Genomic DNA, 25,048 nt, shown 5'->3' on the forward strand with positions numbered 1-25,048 from the left:
GCCCGATATATCGGTCGATCCTGAGTTATGACCATACCTTAAGCCAGATCAGGTTTTACCATTGCAAATATTAAACTCAGTTTTCTCCGAGTACTCCGGTTTCCTCCCACATTCCAAAAACATGCTAGGTTAATTGACCACTCCAAATTGTCCATAGGTATGAATGTGAGTGTGAATGGTTGTTTGTCTATATGTGCCCTGTGATTGGCTGGCCACCAGTCCAGGGTGTACCCCGCCTCTCGCCCAAAGACAGCTGGGATAGGCTCCAGCCCCCCCCCCCCCGCGGTAGAAAATGAATGAATGAATGAATTGTGTATATTTGTGAAAGAGAGATGTTGGAAGCGCGTGATTGGCTCTCTCTGCGCCCACAGTTCATCACCGAGGGTTACGCCACCCACCTGTCCCAGCTGGAGTACAACCAGCGTTCGCGGCCGGCCAAGCCCAGCAGCACGCGCATGGTGCTCCGCAAGGGCAGCTTCGGCGTCGGCGCCAACAGCGACTTCCTGAGGAAGCGCAACCTCCTGCGCACCATCTCCTCCCAGCCGGCCCCCAGCTCCCCCACCACGGGGAACATCCACGGCCGGCCCGAGCGCACGCAGAGCCAGTCAGACAGCGAGCGTCTGGAGCGCGAGCGCCTGGAGCGCGTCCACGGCCACGTCCACGGGGCGGCGCAGCGCAGCATGAGCATCACGGCTGGCTGCTGGGGGCGCAGCAGCAGCACCAAGATGGAACCCGGGATACTCAGCCCCAAATGAGGTGGGGGAGTAACGCCGCTAACGATGACTGGTGCTCTTTTCAGGTTGCTAGCTTAGCACGCATTTCAACACACAGTCGGCCATGTTTCATCGATGTTTCTCTTGGATGAAAGCGCCATCCGGAGTAGCGCCATGCTGTATACTTCTGCACTAAACTTCCAAGCTTCTACGGCTGCAAGCACAACTCGGAATAGCGGAAAACTGGACTTCCCCTCCTTCCACCCGCAAAAGACGGATCATTGATAACCCTTTAACTGCACCTCCTCCCCCCCAGGAGAACCATGTGACTCCTACCCAGTGAATGTGCCAAAGTACTCAAGCACAGAGCGGAATATCTGTGCAGGGATGTGATTGGACAAGGTGTACAGTATGTTTGTACAATGCTGTTCTACTGTAAATATACCTATTATAAATTATAAATGGGTGCAGGACTGCTGGTCTACTGGAGACCCGCGTCAAGTGTCTTCTTCCTAATCAGGATGGCACCTCCTTGTTCTTTCATGGACATATTTTCTTCTAATGTGGAGGAAACGTCTTCTTTTAATCAATGACTTTGGGGGTTCTTTTATCCTTCTTGCCATATTGACCCGAATCTAAGACCGCCCTCAATATAAGACGACCACCTCTTTGTGAAAAGTACATTTTTAAGACAATGTGAGTCACATTTCTACGACAGAGTATTAGGGCCACCATTGGGGGGGGGATGTTTCAATTTATGAGAAATATTACCAAGGCCAAAGGTCACATTAGTACCCGCTTTTCATAGCTGTGTCAGGCAATGCCTATTACGACGGATGATTAAAATCATCCGAGAGTTTGACAATAAAGTGGGAAATTTATGAGAATAAAGTCATGAATGTATTTACGGGAAAAAAGTGAAAAACCTTTGCCCAAGACCAAAGGTCACATGAGTACCTGCTAGTAACAGTGCCTGTTACGATGTAGGATTAAGATTTATTTTGAGAATAAAGTTGTAAATCTCATAATATTACAATTTACGATAAAGTCATACATTTTCAAGAACAAAGTTGTACAAATGTATGAGAAAAACTTATCAAGTCCTACATGTACGAAAAAAAGTCTTTACGACTATTCTCATAATATTATGAGTCGCAAATTTACGATTAAAGAAAACATACATTTACAAGAATACAAATATTTTTTTTATTTATGAGAAAAAAGTCGGAATATAAACTTTGCCCAAGGCCGAAGGTCCCCCTTGTCTTAGCTGTCTCAGGCAATGCCTATTATGACGGATGATTAAAATCATCTGAGAGTTTGACAAAAAAGTGGGAAATTTATGAGAATAAAGTCATGAATATATGATAAGAACTCGTAATATTAAGAGATAAAGTCTTACATTTCTGATTAAAAAAAAAAGTCTGAGATTTAGGAGAGTAAAGTTCTACATTTACGGGAAAAAAGTGAAAAACCTTTGCCCAAGACCAAAGGTCACATGAGTACCTGCTAGTAACGGTGCCTGTTACAATGTAGGATTAAGATTTATTTTGAGAATAAAGTCCTAAATGTATGACAAAAACTCATAATATTACAATTTACGATAAAGTCATAAATTTTCAAGAACAAAGTTGTACATTTAAGAACAAAGTTGTACAAATGTATGAGAAAAACTTATCAAGTCCTACATGTACGAAAAAAAGTCTTTACGACTATTCTCATAATATTATGAGTCGCAAATTTACGATTAAAGAAAACATACATTTACAAGAATACAAATATTTTTTTTATTTATGAGAAAAAAGTCGGAATATAAACTTTGCCCAAGGCCGAAGGTCCCCCTTGTCTTAGCTGTCTCAGGCAATGCCTATTATGACGGATGATTAAAATCATCTGAGAGTTTGACAAAAAAGTGGGAAATTTATGAGAATAAAGTCATGAATATATGATAAGAACTCGTAATATTAAGAGATAAAGTCTTACATTTCTGATTTAAAAAAAAAGTCTGAGATTTAGGAGAGTAAAGTTCTACATTTACGGGAAAAAAGTGAAAAACCTTTGCCCAAGACCAAAGGTCACATGAGTACCTGCTAGTACCCGTGCCTGTTATGATGTAGGATTAAGATTTATTTTGAAAATAAAGTTGTAAATCTTTGACAAAAACTCATAATATTACAATTTACGATAAAGTCATAAATTTTCAAGAACAAAGTTGTACATTTAAGAACAAAGTTGTACAAATGCATGAGAAAAACTTATCAAGTCCTACATGTACGAAAAAAAGTCTTTACGATTATTCTCATAATATTATGAGTCGCAACTTTACGATTATAGAAAACATACATTTACAAAAATACATTTTTTTTTTTACGAAAAAAAAGTCGGAATATAACCTTTGCCCACGGCCGAAGGTCCCCCTTGTCATAGCTGTCTCAGGCAATGCCTGTTACCACGGAAGCTTAAATTAATATTGACAGTTTGAGAATAAAGTCGTAAATTCATGAGAAAGTCGCACATGTACGAGAAAAATTCAATGTTACGACAAAGTCTTAAATTCGCAAGAAAGTGGTTACGACATTTTTTTCGTAAATCTAGGACTTCATTTGTCGAAATCTCAGATGATAAATGTGGCTCTAATCCTCCTTTGTACAAGAAACATCATGTTCCAACTAGCATAGCATCACTGTTCACATAGCATCACAAGGTTGCTTTCAAATACTCCACGTGTGTTTACATGGCTAATTTTGATTGGCAGTTTTGATGACAAAACTCTTAATATTCCAACACACGATGAATACGTTGATATATTTACCGGCTCAGATTTCATCAAAAGCTTCTAAAATATACTTTTCAAGTACGCTGTTGCTTGTACGAAGAAAAGACTAGCAATCTAGCGGTCTTATATTCAGGTCAGTATGGAATTTCTGGTTCTTTTTGATTTGATTTTGGAGAGGCCTGGCATTGTCAGCATTGTCATTGTTTCCTTGCCAATCAGCACACTTGTGTTCTATTTATTATTCTTCTGCTATATTGTCATTTTAAGCTATTTTGGAACTCCGGGAAGTGGCTTCTCTCTCTTTCTGCTTTAGCCTCCAGTGTTGAATGTGCTCCTTTTAGTCTCTTTTGAAAGACTTAAAAGTTGTAAATGTAGTGTATAAAAATGTCGGAACACAGCGATGAGACTTGATGATGATGATGTTTCTAATCATGACGGGGCATGTCCCAAAGTGACTGCCATGGACCAACAACACGGGCGTAAATGTAAAAGGGAAAATGTGCAATATTTCCTATTATTTATTGATCACCACCACGTCCAACACACTGCATCCCAGTGCTCTGACAATCACTCCAATCAGGAATATCACCACTCCCCTTTTTGCACAAAGGCCTGGAAAGTTGGACTTACTACTCTAACTGTTTGGACAAATGTATTGGGACACAAGGTCACCTTCGGGTGGTGTGTCCCTATACTTTTGTTGGCAAAAAAATCAACATAAATTGTGCTGATGAGGTGACATAAGTGGAAATCAGACAATTAAGACGTAAATACTTCAACCTTTTGCCCCAACTCATTGAACTTTTCGAGGCCTTAAGTTGTTTTCTTTGCCTTTTGTCCATCATGTATGACAACAGCATCGCGTGTACGGACAAGCGAGTCTTATTTCAAACTAGCTAACAATAAAACACACAAGTCACACTGCTATGATGATGACACTTGGTAAATATGTATTTCCATTGTACAGGGTGTGTGTGTGTGTGTGTGTGTCTATTTTGTAGGTTTTGGATAACTGCACACTTGATTTAGCTCACTTGATTTCCATTCCCTTGTTTTTATGCAGTGTATAAAGAACATCAATCCATGCAACAAAACAAAGTTTATTTGAGCCTTGTTTCCACGTGTGTGTGTGTGTGTGTTTTCTCCACATAGATACACAAGGTAAGTGAAGTCTTTTAATTGGCTGCATTCATTTGACATTACATGACGCGTGTGATAATTGGGATAAAAAAATATTTTTTTTTCCACTGGTATGGATTTTGAAAAAAAAAAAAGTTTTATCTCTTTTAGTTCGGTTATAAATCTCGCATCAAACGAGGTCAAAGTGCGTTGTGTGCACCGATCACCACGTTGCCGCATCTTCTACCTGTTGAGTCCAAGCGTTCTCTGGAAGGAGTTGCCGTCCCCCTTGGTGGCTTGCTGCAGGACCAACAAACGCTGGTGTTATACATAATACACACAATTCTACATTTTTTTTTTGTATATTTGTTTCTAATGTCTGTGTCGCACCTTGTTTATGTCCTTGTGTCTTTCACGGCTGACTATCTCCTCGATGATCTCTCCCTCGCCTCGAACCAGCCTGCCAAAGTACAACACAGACATATAGCAAGAAAACACTTTTTTTCTTTCTATTTGGAAAATGTCAACAGGTTTTTAAATGTGTGATTTTGAAAAATTGATATTTTTAATGGATATGTTATTGAGATGACTTGACACGACATACTATGTAATAATATCGCATGGTGTAGTACCAGGATAGAACTGTGGGGGGCAGCACTTGTGTGCTTACCGTGGGTCACCCTGCCTCACGTGCGGGAAGATGGAAAGAAGGATGCTAGCTAGTAGCTGTCGGGTACATTAGTACCTACCTCGCGATGGTCAACTCTTCTTGTCTTCATTACTATTGAGGTAAGACCCGTTTGGCGGGTTATACATAAATTAATACAAAAAAGGCTGCTGCTCTAACGAATTCAGTCTCGTTTTCGAACTTTGCGCATTTGTCGGTCGCTATGTGTTAGCATTGCTACCGGCTTCAGCCAGCTCGCTTACGATTGGCTAGTTTTGTCCCACCTGACAAATCCCGGATGTTGTTGAGCCCATGCTCATGCCCATGATTTTTATTGTATTATCAAGAACCATCAGTTTGTTTTTTGTTTTTATTTTTACCTGGTTCGTCCCGTTTCGGGGTCCACCACCTTGCGAATGACACTCTGCCGGGCATCGTATTCCTCCTTGGTAAGAGGCCTCCTAGTGGCCAAACGGGCCTTCTGCTCATCTGTCATCACTACTCGGACAAAACAAAACAAGACACTATGGCGTCCTTCATCTCAAACTGGTGCAACAGAATATTGTGTCTACGTCGCCATGGTTACAGACTGTTAGCAGACATGAGATGTTACCTGGGCCGAGCTCCACTCCGCCATCATCAGTCTGCCACACCTCCAATGAGGATGGAAGTTTTTGTACAGGGAGGCTACGGGACTCGATCTTCTTCTTCTCCTCCTCCTCCTCCTTTTTCCTTTTCAGCTTCTCTTTCTTCTTTTTCTTCTCCTTCTTACGCTGTTTTTTCAGCTTGGCCTTTTTCTTCTTTGAGAGTTTCTTCTTCTTTTTTCCTTTGCTCTTCTTCTTGCTCCTTTCATCGCTCGACGAAGACGAGGAAGAGGTAGACGATGATGATGAAAAAGAGGAGGACGAGCTTCGTCTGCGCTTCTTTCTTTGTGTTTTTCCATCTGATGTGATATGCAAGGACATACGTACTTCATTAAGCAGTACATAGTTACCTTTAAGAATGTAGTTAATCCATTAAGTAATACATCATCACTTCATAGTTACCTTTAAGGATGTAGTTAATCCATTAAGTAGTACATCATCACTACATAGTTACCTTTAAGGAGTTAATCATACACACAGTATTAGTATACTGTATGTATGTGTGTGTGTGTGTGTGTGTGCGCGCATGTATATATGTATGTTATGTATATACAGTGCATCCGGAAAGTATTCACAGCGCTTCACTTTTTCTACATTTTGTCATGTTACAGCCTCATTCCAAACTGTATTAAATTAATCTCTTACCTCAAAATTCTACACAAAATACTCCATTATGACAATGTGAAAAAAGATTTTTTTGACAATTTTTGAATTTATTAAAAATAGAAAACAAAAAAATCACATTTACATAAGTATTCACAGCCTTTGCCATGAAGCTGAAAATTGAGCTCAGGTGCATCTTTTTTCCACTGATCATCCTTGAGATCTTTCTACAGCTTAATTGGAGTCCACCTGCAGTAAATTCAGTTGATTGGACATGATTTGGAAATATAATAACTGTCTATATAAGGTCCCACAGTTGACTGTGCATGTCAGAGCACAAACACCAAGCATGAAGTCAAAAGAACTGTCTGTAGACCTGCGAGACAGGATTGTCTTGAGGCACAAATCTGGGGAAGGATAGAGAAACATTTCTGCTGCTTTGAAGGTCCCAATGAGCACAGTGGCCTCCATTATTCGTAAATGGAAGACGTTTGGAACCACCAGGACTCTTCCTAGAGCTGGCCGGCCTTCTAAACTGAGCGATCGGGGAAGAAGGGCCTTAGTCAGGGAGGTGACCAAGGCCCCGATGGTCACTCTGTCAGAGCTCCAGCGTTCCTCTGTGGAGAGAGGAGAGCCTTCCAGAAGGACAACCATCTCTGCAGCAATCCACCAATCAGGCCTGTATGGTAGAGTGGCCAGACGAAAGCCACTCCTTAGTAAAAGGAACATGGCAGCCCGTCTGGAATTTGCCAAAAAGCACCTGAATGACTCTCAGACCATGAGAAACAAAATTCTCTGGTCTGATGAGACAAAGATTGAACTCTTTGGTGTGAATGCCAGGCGCCATGTTTGGAGGAAACCAGGCACTGCTCATCACCAGGCCAATACCATCCCTACAGTGAAGCATGGTGGTGGCAGCATCATGCTGTGGGGATGTTTTTCAGCAGCAGGAACTGGCAGACTAGTCAGGATAGAAGGAAAATGAATGCAGCAATATATAGAGATATCCTGGATGAAAATATTGCTGCATTCATTTTTCCTTCTATCCTGACTAGTCGAATAATGGAGGCCACTGTGCTCATTGGGACCTTCAAAGCAGCAGAAATGTTTCTGTATCCTTCCCCAGATTTGTGCCTCAAGACAATCCTGTCTCGCAGGTCTACAGACAGTTCTTTTGACTTCATGCTTGGTGTTTGTGCTCTGACATGCACAGTCAACTGTGGGACCTTATATAGACAGTTATTATATTTCCAAATCATGTCCAATCAACTGAATTTACTGCAGGTGGACTCCAATTAAGCTGTAGAAAGATCTCAAGGATGATCAGTGGAAAAAAGATGCACCTGAGCTCAATTTTGAGCTTCATGGCAAAGGCTGTGAATACTTATGTAAATGTGATTTTTTTGTTTTCTATTTTTAATAAATTCAAAAATTGTCAAAAAAATCTTTTTTCACATTGTCATAATGGAGTATTTTGTGTAGAATTTTGAGGTAAGAGATTAATTTAATACAGTTTGGAATGAGGCTGTAACATGACAAAATGTAGAAAAAGTGAAGCGCTGTGAATACTTTCTGGATGCACTGTATGTGTATGTGAATACATGTATGTATACGTGTGTGTGTGTGTATATATATATATATGTATATATATATGTGTGTATATGTATGTATATATGTGTGTACGTATGTATACATATATATGTATGTTTGTATGTATATATACACGTGTGTATGTGTATACGTGTATGTGTGTATATATAAACACATGTATGTATGTATATACATGTATGTGTATGTATGTATATGCATGTATATATATGTACATATATAAATAATACATTATTTATATTATATTATAACTCTGCACGAACCTTGACTTTTGTGCAATGTTGTCTTCTTCGTCCTGCTCGGACTTGTGCTGCTGGATGAAGAAGTGGACGATGAAGACGACGAAGAAGATGATCTCCTTCGTTTCTTCTTCTTGTCGTTTTGGTCCACTTTACGGCCTCTTTTGGGGGATCTGCTCCTGTCCATTGCGGTTCAAACGACGTTTTTACATTTATAAGAAGCTTCAGGTTCACGGTAGCTGCGCCTCCATTGTTGCAGCTTTGTTGCAGCTATTTGGCGTCGACGGGAAACAGCGTCCCTTTACTTTTCAGTTCCGACCTCGACGGGAAACGGTTACGTATAAAATATACTATTAAAATAAGATAAGATAAGATAACGAACAAGGATGACGCTACTTTTCGGTTGGGATTATTATTATCCATTTTCCGTACCGCTTATCTTCACTATAATCATTATTATTCATTAGTAGTAGTAGTAGTATTAGGGCTCAGGTTCTGGCTAGGTGGTTTTAATTAGGGTTAGGTTATCAGAAGCACTTACCTATATTTACAACTTAAATTCTAGTATTTTTTTTCATGAAATTGTGTAGAGATTCCAGTACGTGTATATTATATTTTTTTGTCCAATGAGATTTCAGCTTCTCCGTGCTGCAATGACAATGCAATCTACCAGGTGCCTCCAGAGTTGATTCAGAGGGCTGGACCAACCAATGGGGATTTTCCTTTAACCAATCAGATTCCAGAGTGCCCGCAGGTCATTTTTTGTCCTCTGGTTACCTGAAGGCCTACCACTCAAAAGTTACGCATTTCGCTTGAACGTCTCATCACATGAATATTATTGTACTATATATGAACAATAAACGCAAGCGTACTGTATGTATGTTTTATATATGGGTCAGCCTGGGAAAGCACAAGTCTTTTAAAAATATGTGTAAAATTTTACACATTTTAAAAACATTATTATATATATTTATATTTTATTAGTGATATGACCAACACAGGCTGCACGGCGTTCGAGTGGTTAGCACGCAGACCTCACAGCGAGGAGACCCAAGTTCATTCCCACCCTCAGCCATCTGTGTGTGGATTTTGCATGTTCTCCCCGGGCATGCATGGGTTTTCTCCGGGTACTCCGGTTTCCTCCCACATTCCAAAAACATGCTAGGTTAATTGGCGACTCCAAATTGTCCATAGGTATGAATGTGAGTGTGAATGGTTGTTTGTCTATATGTGCCCTGTGATTGGCTGGCCACCAGTCCAGGGTGTACCCCGCCTCTCGCCCAAAGACAGCTGGGATAGGCTCTAGCACCCCCGCGACCCTCGTGAGGATAAGCAGTAGAAAATGAATGAATGACCAACACGCCATACTGTACGTATTATCATTGCGTTGATGTAGTACCAGGACAGAACTGTGGGGGGCAGCACTTGTGTGCCGCAGGTCACCCAGCCTCAGGTGAGGGGGGATAAAAGAAGCGAGGCTAGCTAGTATCTTGTCAGTTGGCGTTGGCCAACTCTTCTTATCGTTAGTACTGAGGTAAGACCCGTTAGACAGGTTATACATTAATGGAGACACAACAAAACCCAAAAAGCTGCCCCGCTAACGAATTCTGTCTCATTTCTTAACCTAACGCGTTTACCGGTTGCTATTTGTTAGCTTCGCTTCCGGCTTCAGCTAACTCGCTTACCGATTGGCTAGTTTGCTCCCATCTGACAAATCCCACGCAACATGATTTTTACCGTAATTTCAAGACCCATCTGGTTTTAAGTTTTAACTGAAGTATTTTTACCTGGTGTAATGTAAATAATGTAACGATTTTATATATGCGGCCACACATTGGGAAGATCTGGGTTCGAGCCTCTGTGTGGCTTTTGCATGTTCTCTCCGTGTGTGCGTGAGTTTCCTCCCACATTCCAAACACACGCATGTTAACTGGAGACTCTAAATTGTGTTTTGAGTGTAGATCTTACTCTAAAAAAACAAAAGAAGTTGAGCCAACACATGACTGTCCCCGTTTAGGGTCCTCATTTGTTGTCGTTGCTTCGCCAAAAGCAATTAGTAGTTACTGAGATGTGAATGGACAGAGAAGATAAACATTGGGGAAGAATTTCCCTGCAAAGTGGGCCTTGCTCATTGGCACCTTGGTTTAGTAGGTCAGGATTGTGCAACACCTCATTGTTTATTTTGGTCGAGAAGAGCATCATCACATTGGAGGCTGCTAAAAGATCACAACGACTCGGGTTGAGAACATAGTTGTATTTATTTCAAAGTCTTTTTGAAACAAAAAGGCATTAGTGAATCTTTAAAGCTTGTATTACTGGTGAACAAAGTCCTGATCAAGTTAGCCCTTGTCACTCCTGCTCCCAATTAGGCTCAACAACTCTAAAATTGCACCGCTTTGCTCTCACTGCCGACCAGCCAGGTGAACGCCACCCTCACGCCCTGCCATGAACATGGCTTAAATATTATTATGTAACAATGAATAAATAAAACACTCTCATGATCCCGTTAAAAAGTCCCAAATTCATCCGGAAGGAGGTCAACAGCAATTGATAAATACTGAAGATTCTGTTACAGATGGTCAGTGTAACAGTCCAACATGGCTGCATGTGTGGAAAGGTCAGCCTTCCAGTCCGTGTGCAAAAAAAAAAAAAAATCTGAGGGCGACGAGAGGTGGGGATGTTGTATGTGGTGGAATGTTGCCGGGATTCAACTCCCCTCACTGGCCGTTTAAGACGCGGCCGCCATGCGGATCCTCTCGGGTGGAAAGAGCAGAACGTTCTTGGCTGCTTTGATGGTGTTCTTCATGAGCATGGCCACTGTCATCGGCCCCACGCCTCCCGGGACCGGCGTGATGAAGCTCGCCTTCTGTCTGACGCCTGACGAGACACAAACAAAAAACGTTAACTCGAGCTCAACCGTAATGGAGCTTATATTTTTCGTCATAATCTTTACAAAGTCAAAAACTTGATCTACAAACTGGGCATGTGCCATAGGTGCCACCGCCTTCACTTGGCAAAAATGGCGCCGCAATAGTAAGCAAAGAGTGTATCCTACTGAAAGAGAATGCGACCGCAGACGACTCGTTACACATGTAGCAAATGTCCGACACTTACAAAAAAGACAACGTATAACCACACTTGTGTGGCCATTTTTGCCAAGTGAATTAGGCACCACCTGTGGCACGTGTGCAGTTTGTGTCTCATAATTTCGATTTTTAATCTCATAATTATGATTTAGCATCGAGAACTTTTTTTTTTTCCTTCCAGTGATGGAGACGGGCTTCCATCATTTTCATACGTTGACTTTATCGTAAAGCAACTCTGTGCCCTGGGCGGCACGGCATTCGAGTGGTTAGCAGACCTCACAGCTAGGAGACCAGGGTTCAATCCCACCCTCGGCCATTTCTGTGTGGAGTTTGCATGTTCTCCCCGTGCATGCGTGGGTTTTCTCCGGGTACTCCGGTTTCCTCCCACATTCCAAAAACATGCTAGGTTAATTGGCCACTCCAAATTGTCCATAGGTATGAATGTGAGTGTGAATGGTTGTTTGTCTATATGTGCCCTGTGATTGGCTGGCCACCAGTCCAGGGTGTACCCCGCCTCTCGCCCGAAGACAGCTGGGATAGGCTCCAGCACCCCCGCGACCCTCGTGAGGAAAAGCGGTAGAAGCAACTTTATTCTTTGTTTTGCTTGTTTCTCGTGTTAAAAAGTTGATTTTTAGCCTTTAGCATTTCAACTCTATGCCATTTTTACTTATGCATTTTGTTTTCCTAGTATTTTGCCTGACAAACCAAAAGTAGGGACAAACTCCTTTTATCTACACAAAATGTTGGGGGTTTGGAAAAACTGTAAACCCGGGGTGTCCAAAGTGCGGCCTGGTGGCCATTTGTGGCCCGTAGCTAGTTTTCAAATCGGCTTGCGGCACATTCCAAAGATGTAAAGACAGTAAGAACCAGCAGCCATTTTACAGTCAAAATTGAATTTTACCAGAATAACATAATATGATGAAAAACATCATTTTAGTAGCATAAAGATGAAATATTCATGAAAAAAAAGTTTAAACAGCTGTAATAGTTGGACATAAAACTACTAATTTGACAAGACTAAAGTCAAAATATCAAGAGAAAAAACCTGAATTCTAAATCGGAAAAAAAGACGCAATTTGATGAGAATAAAAAAAATAAACGCAAGTCGTAATATAAGAAACAAAAAGTAATCTTGTAAAATTAGGTTAATATTGTAGGAATAAAATCATAATAATGACCCTTTGACCCTTTAAAAAAAATAATAAATTCTTGTTTAAAAATTATATTGTTAGAATGCGCCTATGGCCGATAAAAAAAAAACATAATACATAAAAAAAAAAACAGCCACGGGCGGAGGCCATCCCTGCCCTGCGTTAACTGAAGTACGAGCACAGGAAATGGGCGTATCATAAACGGAGTTGGGGCTGCGTATCCGTCTACGATACCCAGCCGGGCTGAGTTCCAACCCCAGGAAAAGGCCAAAACACGACCACTAGGAGGCGCCATTCAATCCACTCGTTGCCTCCACGAGCTGCTCTAAGAACCCGAGAGTACTCGCGTCGTCATGAAAGACCGCAAGCACCTTCAAAATCCACGTCTCCGACCAGTCTGCTTTTCCCGGTGACTGGATCCTGGATCCGGTTTATGCCCACGTCAATGACGGCCGCTCCCTCTTTGATCATGTCTGCCGTGATGAGGTTGGGAATTCCTGAAGGCGGAATAAAGAAAGCCGGTTCCACAACAAGCAATGACTCAGGATCTTTAGGGAAATGAACCCGAGTCAGGTACCTGCAGCCGCCACAACGATGTCCGCTATTTGCGTGTGTTGCCTGAGCTGTTCCTTGGGCGTGTATCGATGCGAGATGGTGACTGTGGCGTCGCCTGGAAGACACGTCGGTTAGCATTTAGCACACAAACACTTGCGGGTGACAACGTTATACCTCCTGGTCTCTCGTGGCGGCCGTCCGTGTGCAGCAGCATGGCGATGGGCATGCCCACGTTCTTGGAGCGCCCCGCCACCACCACGTTCTTCCCCAGCGTGGGGATACCTGGAGGAGGAACACGGTCACCTTGTAAATATACGTCAGATCATTAGAAGAACGACATGCTTACCTGTGCGTTTGATGATTTCCCACACCCCCCACGGAGTGGCGGGCAACATGGTGGACTGATCCAGGCACATGCGGCCCACGTTGACCACGTGGAAGCCGTCCACGTCCTTGGTGGGGGACACGGCGTTGCAGATGGTGCGTTCGTCAATGTGGTCTGTGGGAAGGAGGCCCAAAGGAGAAGTTGAGATCACGTTTGATGTTTTGCAGATTCGAGTCTCGCGTGCAGTCTTCGTGTACCCGGCAGAGGAAGCTGCACCAGCAGGCCGTCCACACGGTGGTCTGTGTTGAGTTTGAAGATCAGGTCCAGTAACTCTTCCTCGCTGATGTCGGAATGCTTGAGGATGGTCTCGCTGGAGATTCCTGAGGGAGGTCAGAGACACAAACTTACATTTGCTCTTTCCGCTTAGTCTTCACAGTGTGTGTGTGTGTGTGTGTGTGTGTGTGTGTTTTCTCACCGACATCGGCGGCCGCTCTGGTCTTATTGAGGACGTAGGAGTGACTGGCCGGGTTGTCTCCGACCAGAACCACGCTGAGATGAGGCCTCCTGTGTCCGGCCATCATCCACTTCTCCACGTCGGCCCGCGCCTCGTCCCGAATCTGACGTGCCAGCTTCTTTCCTGAGATGACCACGGCCTCCTGCCTGTGGGGACACACGGAGACACACTTTGACAGCTCTGCTTTTGTGGTACTTCTTTAGAAATCTTATAATTAGTATTCATTTAACTCTTCGTTAGCTGGACCCCAATTTGCATCTCCTTGCATCTACACAAAATGTTGGGGGGTTGGAAAAACTGTAAACCTGGGAGGTGTCCAAAGTGTGGCCCGGTTGCCATTTGTGGCCCGTAGCTAGTTTTCAATCGGCTTGCGGCACATTCCAAAAATATAAGACAGGAATAACCAGCAGCCATTTTATAGAATAACATAATAATATGATGAAAAACATCATTTTAGTAGCACTGAGATGAAATATTCATGAAAAGCTGGAATATAAAGTTGGAATTAAAAAATTTAATTAAAAAGAAAAAAAAAACAGCTGAAAGTTGGAAATAAAACAACTAATTTGACAAGACTAAAGTCAAAATATCAAGAGAAAAAAACAGAATTCTAAAATCAGAAAAATTTGATGAGAATAAAAATAAAATTAAAAATAAACGCAGGTCGTAATATAAGAAACAAAAAAGGTATTTGTAAAATGAGGTTAATATTGTAGGAATAAAGTCATAATAATATGATCATGCAGTTTTTTTCTTGAAATATATAAATATAGAAGTTCTTATCAAATCTTTATTATATTTATATTATTAGAAAGTAGCCAAGTGGCCCCCTTTCATCCATAACTGGTGTCCCTGACACGCCATGCCAGGAGACGGTAGCGTCCCCCTTGCATAGGAACAGTAGGCCTTCCCACCAGGACGCCTTGTTCCCCCTGGAGGTCTTTTCAACGTCACGGAAACACCGGCGCTACTCCTACCAAAAAAAAGCCACCATTGTCATGCTAATCTTTGCAAATGTTCCTTAAGGCCAAGTACCCCAAGTACTCTGCATTTGCATTCTAGTACAGTAAGTCCTCTAGAACCTCTAGCCTCTAAAATTAGCTGCCGTCAAGCTGACAGAGACATCTGCTGGCAGTAACTCCTGTCAGATGCAAATAGCCGAGCGGTAAAAGGAGGACAGAAAGAAGTAGTGTGAGAAGGGCCGGGGGCCAGGGCCAGCTGAGGTACAGTATAATTTACTTTGTGGCGCTTTCTTGGGCCCGGACGCAGCCCCCGGCGCCAACTTGGGCTCTTACATAAGACGACACCAGAGAATGCTAACCAATAACCCAGGAGCAATGAGCCGTCGGCCATGATGTAACCACTCTTTTGTTCCGCCAACAGCAATTACAGTGTTGCAAAAAGTAGCACATCACCAGCCCCTACCTTCAATTGCCCCCCCCAAAAAAAACCTCACCTTCCAACTAATTCAAATTTAAAAAACAAATGCATTGGCTTCTCTTGACATAAACAAAATGGGCGTACTTTGGGGTAGAAAGAGTGGTGGCTAATCTAATATATTTTCCCTTGGGTATGAAAAAATTAAAACAAAAAACTTATATACGCATAATAAAAAAGTGCATTCTATCGTATTAAAGTGGAAAACGAATAGAAGGACATTATTTTAATCTGCTTGCTTGTTTGTCTTCTAAGTCTCTCTACTTTATTATTTAAGTGATAATAAAAGTCCATCGTTATTAATGTGCCAATTTTTTAAAAAAGTTCTATTTTCCAAGGGTTTGCCAATAGAAGACAGTTAAAATGCAGGGTGTGACCAAAAGTGACTTCTAAAGATCATCCTTGTGACTGGATCATCCTTGGATCAACTGGATCACACGACTTGAGTTTACGTCCGTGAGGTGAGTTCAGGTTTGGGACGCCTCAAGGAAAATAGGCTACTTGAAAAATTGGATTCAATTGTTTTTTTTTAACACTAAAAATGTTAAAAGAGAGGTTAGGTTAAAGTAGTATAATACATATAGGTGTGTATATGTAGATATATGTCAATGCCCCCCCCCCACCTCGGCCCCTCCTCCCCGCAGCCAACAGGGTGCAAACGCTCAAGCAGATTTCATCAGCCACACTGCTCTTGCTGTGATACCGGCATGCCGCTAGGGGGCGCAACGTATTATGGGAAGCAAGTGCGGGAAATTAGTGCACAATTTCCTACCGAAAAACGTCACGAACAAACCCCCATTTTCGCTAAGAGGATCCCACAACATCAAAGAAAACAATTGAGAAGGAAGAAATCGACGGAGAAGCGCCAAAGTGTGTAAAAAGCCGCCCCGTGCAGGGTGCAGCATTAGGCAGATGGCGGCGGCTCGTGCTCACCTCGAGGCGGACGTGTGGAGCTGACACAGTTGATGGCGGGAGTGTTGACACGCTTTCCTGAGAGTCCTGCAGACCGCTGCCATTTTGACGAGAGGCTGAGAGGAGGACAGGAGAGTCGAGGGTTGGAAAGGCGGGTTCGGACAGAGCGTCGTCTGTGAGCCAGGAAGAGCCGCAGCCTCCGGTTTTAAGTAAGGCCCCGCCCCTCGCCCTCCGCGCACATGTGACGTCACAAGTCGAGTGACGCCGCGCCCCCACTGACCCCTCCTTGCGGTGCTCAACTCCTCTGACGTCACGATAAGATAATACTTGTCGTTTTTCTTTAAAGTTATTCTTTATTGCGTCACACTAACAACACTAGTAAAGACAACTGAATTAATAAAGTATAAATATAATATCCATATAAAAATATACAGTAAAGAGTACAAATAATTGATAAATAACAATGGAGAAAATTATTCATCCATTTTCTACACCGCTTATGCTCACGAGAGTATGCTGGAGCCTATCCCAGCTGTCTTTGGGCGAGAGGCAGGCTACACCCTGGACTGGTCGCCATTTAAACAAACAACACACAATTTGCGCGTATTTATTTCAGCACATATACCTTCTGTAAAAGTGTAATACTTTACTTTTAGTACGGTGGCAAAAAGTAGTGTTGGCTGTGTTGGGCGTGTCGATCGCTTAAAAACAGATGGTCAGAAAGTTAGTGCTTAACTTCCCAATGCTGTAAAAGTGAGGGCGCCCTCTGCTGGACACCTGCTTTCATTGCACTCTATGCTTTAATGTTACGATAATAGGTTAGTGTTTTTCAACCTTTTTTGAGCCACGGCACGTTTTTTTACATTGGAAAAATTTTGCGGCACAACAATAACTAAAAATGTTACAAAATAACACTCTGTACAGTATATTTAATTATATAATTTCTCAATTTATGTGTACTCAGTGTGAAACCAAGGTCTGTTTAAATGAACACAAAGCAGGAATAGAAGATTTTGAAAAAGTGATATTGGATACTTCCTCACAGCACACTAGTGTGCTCAGCAACTTTAAAGAAAAAGAATAGATATTTTCTTTGATAGCCACAATAATGACTTTAATGCAATAGTGATTTGGATGTCATGTGATGTAGTGGACAGACCGTGACAACATATTGCATAGGTTGCTCGCCTGCATGAAAAACCCAGTAATAAGAGCAACACGTTCACTGTGTGTGTGTGTGTGTGTGTGTGTATTTGAATAGACAACAAAACAAAGCTGGCCATCATCATTGATGACGGTCAGCCCAGTGAACACCACCAGTCCATAAAAACTTTTTTTTCCACATTCATAGATTAGCTAAAAATTGTATAAATAACACATTTGTAATAATTAGTTTGGCTTTCATATAAATAACAAACACCTTTCACTGTTGTCCAATATTGCATTTAAGAAAGCCTAACATCCTGCTGTGTTCTGATTGGTAATTCCAAATAAAAAAACAAAAAAACCCAAAACACTTCTAGACAAACTCTTTAAAGCCATTTGTTTCAGGAAGCAGGAAAAAGAAAACACACAACCTCAGCCTCCCTGAGCAGAAAAACACATCAATACCACATTGTTTTAAATAGAGATCATAAAACCCTCAAAGCTTGGCAGAAGCACGCACGCACGCACGCACGCACGCACGCACGCACGCACGCACGCACGCACGCACCCCCTCAGTCATAACATTGGGATAATATAGCATTTATACACCCTTTCATCTTTAAAGGTCAACTCTTGCTTGCTATTGCACACAAACACGTATTTGAGAGAAGACATTTTGGTTCGTACTAAGTAAATAAAGTTCACTGGCGTCAAAGGAAACCGTCAACACCAAGAACGCCATGAACTCATCCATTCGGTCAGCAGAAGTGTGTCCAGCTCATGATTATCTCCAGAAAGAATATTTGTGCTGAATGTTGGCGTACAGTCATGGACGGTAGCGTCCGGCGGCGACCCAAGACATTAAAAGGACATGACGACGTATTGCAACAAACGTGTGGCGTAAACATTGAAGGTTTGTGTCCATGGTTGAAGGTGGCAAAATGTTGTAAAAGACGAGAACTGTCCTCGTTAAATTGTAAAAACAAACTAGCAAATAGAACTCTGGATCATTGCTGCTGTAATCATAATCATAATCATAATAATAATAATAATAATGTTAAATTTGCTCTGTATACATTTGTTTCTCTATAAATATTTCATGTATTGGTAGAACATCTCTGGCATCAACAATACTTGTGTCTCACACACGCACACAGCTGCCACAGTCACACATCACGGAGACGGAGGAGGAGGAGGAGGAGGAGGAGGAAGAGGAGTAGGAGAATGGCCTCTATGTGCGATTGAGAGTCTGGAAGATTCTGGATATCTGGAGCATGACGGGGCCGGTCTCGGGGTCGTTCATCCACTGGGTGCTGTTGAGGGGGTTCTCCAGCATGTCTTCAAAAGCTGCAACGGGCAAGACAAGTCGTGCACGTCAGTTACATGGACGTGGAGCACTTCCTCCCAAAGTCCGGTACCCGGTACCCAGTACCCGGTACCCTTGGCACACAGCAAAGACAGAAGACAAAGCAAAGAGTGCGGCGGGCACGCGTACCCAGCAGAGTCTTGGGGTTGGTCAAGCCCAGCTGGACCACAGGGTTCTCCAGGATGGCCTGGAACAGCGGACTGTTGGTGTCAATGCCTTTGTCCAGGTCCTCTGGGGACGGCTTCTTGTCCCCCAGCAGCCACTCACACTGGAACACACGAGACACGGACACGGGGGCTTTGAGTCAGGTGACCCGCGTCACTGGAGTCACACGCTGAGTGACGAAAGCTTTGAGGAGGAACAAATAGGTTCCACGAGTACAGTCGCTTAATTGTTAATCGGTTCCGGACCCGACCGTGATCAGTGAATGTCTGCAGAGTATTGTTATTATTAGAGTCCTCCAGACATGAAACAACACCCCTACAGTCAATGGAATGTCATGACGGCCTTAAATGGCCTTAGGTATCATGTGACCGTAATGACCGCAGTGCTTCTAGGAGACATGCCATCTTTCCAAAGACGGGCGTGGATAACCACGGTAACCAGTCTTGCTAAAAACCCTCACTTCCAGACTCAGGAAATTATTCTTTTTACAAATTACAACTTTTTTGCTGTTTTTCTGCTGTTGTTTTTTTGTTTCATTTTCCAAATACTTCAACTTTCTTCTTCTTTATTACCACCATATTTACCAAATTTGGAGAACTTTTTCCTCAGCTTTATTTTCCCAAATTGGCCAATGAAAAAAGCGGCCCCCGGGCCACAGTGTGGGCATCACTGGTGTAGCCAATGCAGTGAAATGGACTGCCCTCTGCTGGCCAGGTGGCGTATTGACATCTATTCTGGTGGAATAATCCAATGGGTGCGTTGGATGAGTGTTTAAACAGGAACGGAAAGACAAAGTGGAATGGAATGGTCCCACCTACCGCAGCGTCCTGCTGGTTGTTGTTGACTTTGAGCGCGTCAATCACCTGCTTTTCCTCGAAGCCCATCTCCATGAGTGCAAACACGGCCTGGCAACAACAAAAGTCAACATGTCAACACGCACTTCCAAGCAGTTCCGATCGGAAACGATCAATCGTAAACACACTCTGGAGTCGGGCCTGAATTCCCTTTTCCTGCGAATCCTCTTGAAGATCTCCGTCAGCTCGTCCTGTCTGCTGCTCTCGTCCGAGGACGACAAGGTGCGACGGAGCGTGGAGGAGGAGCTTCTGGACGAGTTTGAGTAAGATGAGCCTGGCGTGGCGACGGCCGAGGCTGCGTGGGCGGCGGCGGCTGAGGCGGAGGCTCCAGCTGCGGCGGAAAGGTCCTGACCGGGTAGAGGCGTGTCCACCGAGGGGTCGTCCACGTGCTCAATCAGCCATTCCATCGCTTGTGTCACCGACATGCTGCAAAGCAACACACACACATAGCCCCTGTACCGTAATAACTCTCATAGAGGAGCACCACCTTTTCGAAAAAAGACTTGATTTGATTTGGGATTACAATAAAAACAATAAATAATTTAACAATAACAATAAAATATTTCGGAGCTTGCGTCCCTGATCACCATTATCTTAAAACGAGCATCAAACTCCTCTGTTGCCCGCCATCAACGTGCAGGACGCTCGTTCAGGCCCGGTTGGGACTTACTGGTTTAGTCGGAGGGCTTTGACGGCTCTGCTCTCGGGGAAACCCATCTCGGTGAGCTGCTGGAGGGCCGTGTCGTCCACGCGATCCTCATCATCCTCGTCCAGCATGTCTACAAGGACAGCGGAGACGCGACAAGCTCAGGGGGGGGGGGGGGGGCTACAATCTCTCCACCTTACCGTTGGCCTTTTTGAAAAGCTCCACAGCATCGGGGTTGAGGGCCAGAAGCTTCTGGGCAACTTCTATGAGGGACACCAGGATTTTCCTGAGCTCCGTTTGGAACTGGACAACATACAGAACACCATCGTTCAATGAGACGCGGTCACGCAAACATTCGGGAAAGGACATATTCATTCGACATCACCCACGATGTTAGCGACCGACTGTTGTGGTGTTGCGGTGTGAGCGTGAGCAGAGGGGCTTACGTCTCTGATGTTGTGCTGCGTCACAGTGCGGTCCGAGTGGCGAGTGCTGAGGTTGGCGGTGGCCTTCATGATGGCGTCCTTGTCCGGCGCCTTGTTGTCCTGTTTCTTCTGACACCAAAGAGGGGGAAGGAGGGGGAGGCATGGATATCAGCAGCCCAAACAGTGTTTTTGTTGATCAGACCTACCTTTTCATCCGCGCTCACTTCTGCCATCTTGGGAGGCGTGGGCGGCGGCCTTTTCTTGATAAGCAGCAGAACATCTGGACGGAGGAAAACAAGGTGGGTTCAAAGAGTGGATCATCTCATTGGGACCTTTTTCCATACCTTTGTCCTTCAGACTTTCATCTGCGACTGTTTTCGTGTCGCTGAGCACCCGCTCTGTAGCAGCATGGATGAGTTTATGGTGGGTCAGCGTCTTGGGGTCTTCCAGGTTTCCGTGAACGCACTGTGGGGGGGGGGGAGCAGCAGACATGCATACACGTGAAATTTCCATGGCATTTTGTCACATGAGCAGCAACCAACTTGGGTTGTGCAGCAGCACAACGATCCAAAACACACCAGCGAGTCCACCTCTGAATGGATGAAGAAAAAACAAATGACGATTTTGGAGTGGCGTAGTTGTACCTTGTTGTTCACAGAAGGCCACGTCAGCTTTGATTTTTTCCCTCCCTTAATAATAAAGTTTCATTTAAAAAGTGCATTTTGTGTCCAGTTGTGTTGTCATTGACTATTATGTCAATTTGTTCCACGAGTACAGTCGCTTAATCGGTAATCGGTTCCGGACCCGACCGTGAATGTCTGCAGAGTAGGATTCATGATCAATACATTGAATATTTTTGGAGGTGGAGCGTATTATTGTTATTATTAGAGTCCTCCAGACATGAAACAACACCCCTACAGTCAATGGAATGTCATGACGGCCTTAAATGGCCTTAGGTATCATGTGACCGTAATGACCTCAGTGCTTCTAGGAGACATACCATCTTTCCAAAGACTGGCGTGGATAACCACGGTAACCAGTCTTGCTAAAAACCCTCACTTCCAGACGTTCTTAAATAATGCTCTTTCATTTTCCACTCGGAATATTAGGACTTTATTCCCATCATATTAGAACATTACAAATGTGGTTTTGTTTCTTTCTCATAATATGATTAATAAGATGATTTTTTCTCTAATATTATATTGTAAATAATAAATAATAATAATTCATTCATTTTCTACCGCTTTTTCATCACCCTGGACTGGTGGCCAGCTAATCACAGGGCACATATAGACAAACAACCATTCACACTCACATTCATACCTATGGACAATTTGGAGTGGCCAATTAACCTAGCATGTTTTTGGAATGTGGGAGGAAACCGGAGTACCCGGAGAAAACGCACGCATGCACGGGGAGAACATGCAAACTCCACACAGAGATGGCCGAAGGTGGAATTGAACCCTGGTCTCCTAGCTGTGAGGTTTGCGCACTAACCACTCGACTGCCGTGCCGCCCTAAATAATAATAATTAATATATATATATAAATAATAAATAATAATAAAACGCTATGCAACTAAAATTAGCATATTTTTCCTCATAGTAGAAGAAAATTATTATTTTTACAAATTACTTTTTGTATAAAAACTTTTTTTCTGCTGATATTTGGACTTTAAATTTCTGCTGTTGTTTTTTTTGTTTCATTTTCCAAATACTTCAACTTTCTTCTTCTTTATTCCCACCATATTTACCAAATTTGTAGAACTTTTTCCTCAGCTTTATTTTCCCAAATTGGCCAATGAAAAAAGCGGCCCCCGGGCCACAGTGTGGGCATCCCTGGTTGTCGCCAATGCAGTGAAATGGACTGCCCTCTGCTGGCCAGGTAGCGTATAGACATCTATTCTGGTGGAATAATCCAATGGGTGCGTTGCATGAGTGTTTTAACAGCAGACTGCTGTCAAGTTGTAACAATAAAAGAATAGAGAACAGGCTGAATAGGTGTAAGATATGCTAACACAATGCTTATTCAGTTACACCAAAAATAAACATGAACAGAAAAGGTGTCCAGTGTTTATGGAACATAAACACTTTTTTCATTTATAAGTCGCTGTGGAGTATAAGTCGCAGGAACAGCCAACCTATGAAAAAAAGTGCGACTTATAGTCCGGAAAATACGGTAATCACCAATGACAGGCTTTTATCATTTTATAGTAATAACATAACAATAATAACGATAGTCATCATCATCATAACAGGCTACTGTTGGGGCTCGACTCCCTGACGTATCTTCTTGTCTACACGTCCTGCTTATTTTATCTACAATATTGGGTGATATGCATGTAAAGGTGACTGTAGGGGTGTTATTTCACATCTCAAGGCCTCTAATCATGTTAAACAGACACAAGCGTCTTTTCTCGGCTCTAACGTCAAAAATATTCTGTTTATTGATATCGAACCTTACATCGTGGAACTTCACTTATCACTAAGGAATAAAGGAATACTCTACCTAAGTATTTCAGTATGTTTCACTTTGTTGTTTGCTAAATTTGTACACTTGTTTCTTAATTTTTGACATTTTCATTCTAAGTCTACTCTACTGGGATTACAGGCCCAATGTGTTAATAGACTATCAAAGTGTGAAAATAATAAGATATAAGGCAACACAAAGGTACTAAAAACGTCAAATCCTAGCCTGGTTTCATCGTGGTTAATAAGGCGAGCAAAACAGCAGGCACACCTCGTACCTCAAAGTTTAGCATTATTATGATTATTATTATTATTATCATCATCTTCGTACAGGTAGACTATTGTGAGACAGCTGATGGATGTGATGAGATTGTGCAGGTTTAAAGTCATGTCAAAAAGTCCCAAGGCTACAAACATCACACCCCAGGCTGACTGTCATAAAGGGACCGACTGCTGTCAAACTAGCATGAAAATGTAAAGTAGTCGAAGTTAGCAGCCAGCATGCCATGTCTATTAGCAGCCTATATAGAGAGAGGTCTGGCTACTATAAATAAGAGGACACCGTCGGGTGGCCAGCAAGACGAGGGGCACCAAAAAAGGATGACACAGGAGAGCACCACAAGCACCCCCACCGTGAAAACCTACATGTTTCAAGCACTTCTCCTTCAGTTTCTCCACGGTGGTGTCTTCCGGGATCTCCTCCAGCCACTCGACGCCGTCCATGGTGCAGATGTGTATTTTCAACACTTTACCCGCAAAGATTTTCTCCTCCTGGACGAACATCTCGACCAACAGACAAGATGTTAGCAGCCTGACGTTAGCTAGCAGCGGTTGCTATGAGCTCCTCGCTAGCGTTAGCCCCCCCCCCTCCTCTCCAAGCTAGCCGTTGTTGTGTGTCCAAAAAAACCCAGCCAGCACGGCCGCCGATTAGCTGAGGGCCATTTTAGGGACGTTTTATCCGTCTTCTGTGAGGGCGGCGGCCGATAAGCTTGCTCCGCGCCCGCCAGGTGCTTAATTTCCCGCAGTAATGCAGCGAACGGCCAGCCAGAGAGCACTCTATTTTTACTGTCACGGTTGACCTTTGAACTTCAACTGTTGTGGCGTGTGGTGTATCATGGGAATTGTAGTGTGCAAGTCGAAATGTAGCCGTATAAATTCCCTCGCAACATTTAAAAGACAAGACCGGTTTTGATGTAAAATTGTATAATGTATAAATGTAAAAAAATGTATATACATAAGATATATACATATACACTGCATTAAAAGTGGTTGGTGTGCCACTAATGCATGTTAAACTACGTACTGTTATTTAAAATGAATTCAGCGCTATTAATGCTAGCTTACGCCTTGCTGCTATAACAACATTGGTTTTGTTGTTGTGGTGTTGTGCAATTTACTTGCTAATAAACGACAACAAACCGTGGTCAAAGAGAGCTACGTTTTCCTTTCCACGTACTTATGTGGCTATGAGGGCGAATGATGCATTATGTTCTGTGATTATATGCCCTATGATTAGATTCCATTGACATGTTGCAGTTGACGTCTGGCAAAGGGTAATAATACCATTCCACCACTAGAGGGAGACACTATTCAAGTTCTATTTTTGTTCCTTATGGTACTGCATTGCTAA

At 43.0% G+C, this 25,048-nt stretch overlaps 4 protein-coding genes across 12 annotated transcripts in view; 1 reads left to right on the top strand and 3 right to left on the bottom strand.

Moving 5' to 3' along the window:
- Nucleotides 1-4,414, top strand: part of LOC131127834 (membrane-associated phosphatidylinositol transfer protein 2-like) — an 81,164-nt gene extending 76,750 nt beyond the window's left edge. For all 8 annotated transcript variants that reach the window (XM_078789517.1, XM_058070109.2, XM_058070110.2 and 5 more), the window contains one exon: nt 372-4,414. In XM_078789517.1, coding sequence (XP_078645643.1) covers nt 372-755 — 384 coding nt within the window. In that variant the 3' untranslated portion in view covers nt 756-4,414. The remainder of the gene's footprint in view (nt 1-371) is intronic.
- Nucleotides 4,276-8,656, bottom strand: arl6ip4 (ADP-ribosylation factor-like 6 interacting protein 4). The gene is made up of 5 exons (XM_058070121.2): nt 8,394-8,656; nt 5,889-6,218; nt 5,656-5,773; nt 4,999-5,068; nt 4,276-4,908 (listed from the first exon to the last, which is right to left on the bottom strand). Exons 1-5 carry the CDS (start codon nt 8,554-8,556, stop codon nt 4,852-4,854), a joined length of 738 nt encoding a protein of 245 aa, XP_057926104.2. The 5' UTR covers nt 8,557-8,656; the 3' UTR covers nt 4,276-4,851.
- Nucleotides 8,657-10,608: 1,952 nt separating this feature from the next.
- mthfd2 (methylenetetrahydrofolate dehydrogenase (NADP+ dependent) 2, methenyltetrahydrofolate cyclohydrolase) lies at nt 10,609-16,539 on the bottom strand. The gene is made up of 8 exons (XM_058070119.2): nt 16,371-16,539; nt 13,962-14,146; nt 13,744-13,866; nt 13,508-13,660; nt 13,336-13,443; nt 13,184-13,276; nt 12,978-13,103; nt 10,609-11,246 (listed from the first exon to the last, which is right to left on the bottom strand). Exons 1-8 carry the CDS (start codon nt 16,451-16,453, stop codon nt 11,098-11,100), a joined length of 1,020 nt encoding a protein of 339 aa, XP_057926102.1. The 5' UTR covers nt 16,454-16,539; the 3' UTR covers nt 10,609-11,097.
- A 1,327-nt stretch (nt 16,540-17,866) lies between these two features.
- On the bottom strand, nt 17,867-24,512 carry ubac1 (UBA domain containing 1). Of its 2 annotated transcripts, none has more exons than XM_058070118.2 (10): nt 24,064-24,512; nt 21,296-21,416; nt 21,158-21,231; nt 20,973-21,077; nt 20,727-20,829; nt 20,551-20,659; nt 20,009-20,306; nt 19,845-19,931; nt 18,991-19,129; nt 17,867-18,842 (listed from the first exon to the last, which is right to left on the bottom strand). In XM_058070118.2, the coding sequence occupies exons 1-10, from the start codon at nt 24,199-24,201 to the stop codon at nt 18,727-18,729; spliced, it is 1,290 nt and encodes a 429-aa protein (XP_057926101.2). In that variant the 5' UTR covers nt 24,202-24,512; the 3' UTR covers nt 17,867-18,726. The 2 variants fall into 2 exon arrangements, with proteins under 2 accessions (XP_057926101.2, XP_057926100.2); XM_058070117.2 differs by having other exon boundaries at nt 20,973-21,080.
- Nucleotides 24,513-25,048: the final 536 nt, after the last annotated feature.

The sequence above is a fragment of the Doryrhamphus excisus genome, linkage group LG3 (genome assembly GCF_037039965.1).
Source record: "Doryrhamphus excisus strain RoL-2023G ecotype Guam linkage group LG3, RoL_Dexc_Guam_v1.1, whole genome shotgun sequence".
Lineage (NCBI taxonomy): Eukaryota > Metazoa > Chordata > Actinopteri > Syngnathiformes > Syngnathidae > Doryrhamphus > Doryrhamphus excisus.

Bases quoted from the DNA above. Each gene is read 5' to 3' on its own strand.
- arl6ip4 (XM_058070121.2), bottom strand. From the start codon at position 8,556: ATGGACAGGAGCAGATCCCCCAAAAGAGGCCGTAAAGTGGACCAAAAC. The intron at 5,069-5,655 runs GTAAAAATAAAA...GTACTTTGGCAG, and splicing joins CCCGAAACGGGACGAACCAG to GCTGGTTCGAGGCGAGGGAG. The intron at 4,909-4,998 runs GTGCGACACAGA...TTGGTCCTGCAG, and splicing joins GACACAAGGACATAAACAAG to CAAGCCACCAAGGGGGACGG.
- mthfd2 (XM_058070119.2), bottom strand. From the start codon at position 16,453: ATGGCAGCGGTCTGCAGGACTCTCAGGAAAGCGTGTCAACACTCCCGC. The intron at 13,661-13,743 runs GTACACGAAGAC...TCCTTCCCACAG, and splicing joins GGTGCAGCTTCCTCTGCCGG to ACCACATTGACGAACGCACC. The intron at 13,104-13,183 runs GTACCTGACTCG...TTCCGCCTTCAG, and splicing joins CATCGTTGTGGCGGCTGCAG to GAATTCCCAACCTCATCACG.
- ubac1 (XM_058070117.2), bottom strand. From the start codon at position 24,201: ATGTTCGTCCAGGAGGAGAAAATCTTTGCGGGTAAAGTGTTGAAAATA. The intron at 20,830-20,972 runs GTAAGCCCCTCT...TATGTTGTCCAG, and splicing joins CGCAGCACAACATCAGAGAC to TTCCAAACGGAGCTCAGGAA. The intron at 20,660-20,726 runs GTAAGGTGGAGA...CTGTCCTTGTAG, and splicing joins GCTTTTCAAAAAGGCCAACG to ACATGCTGGACGAGGATGAT.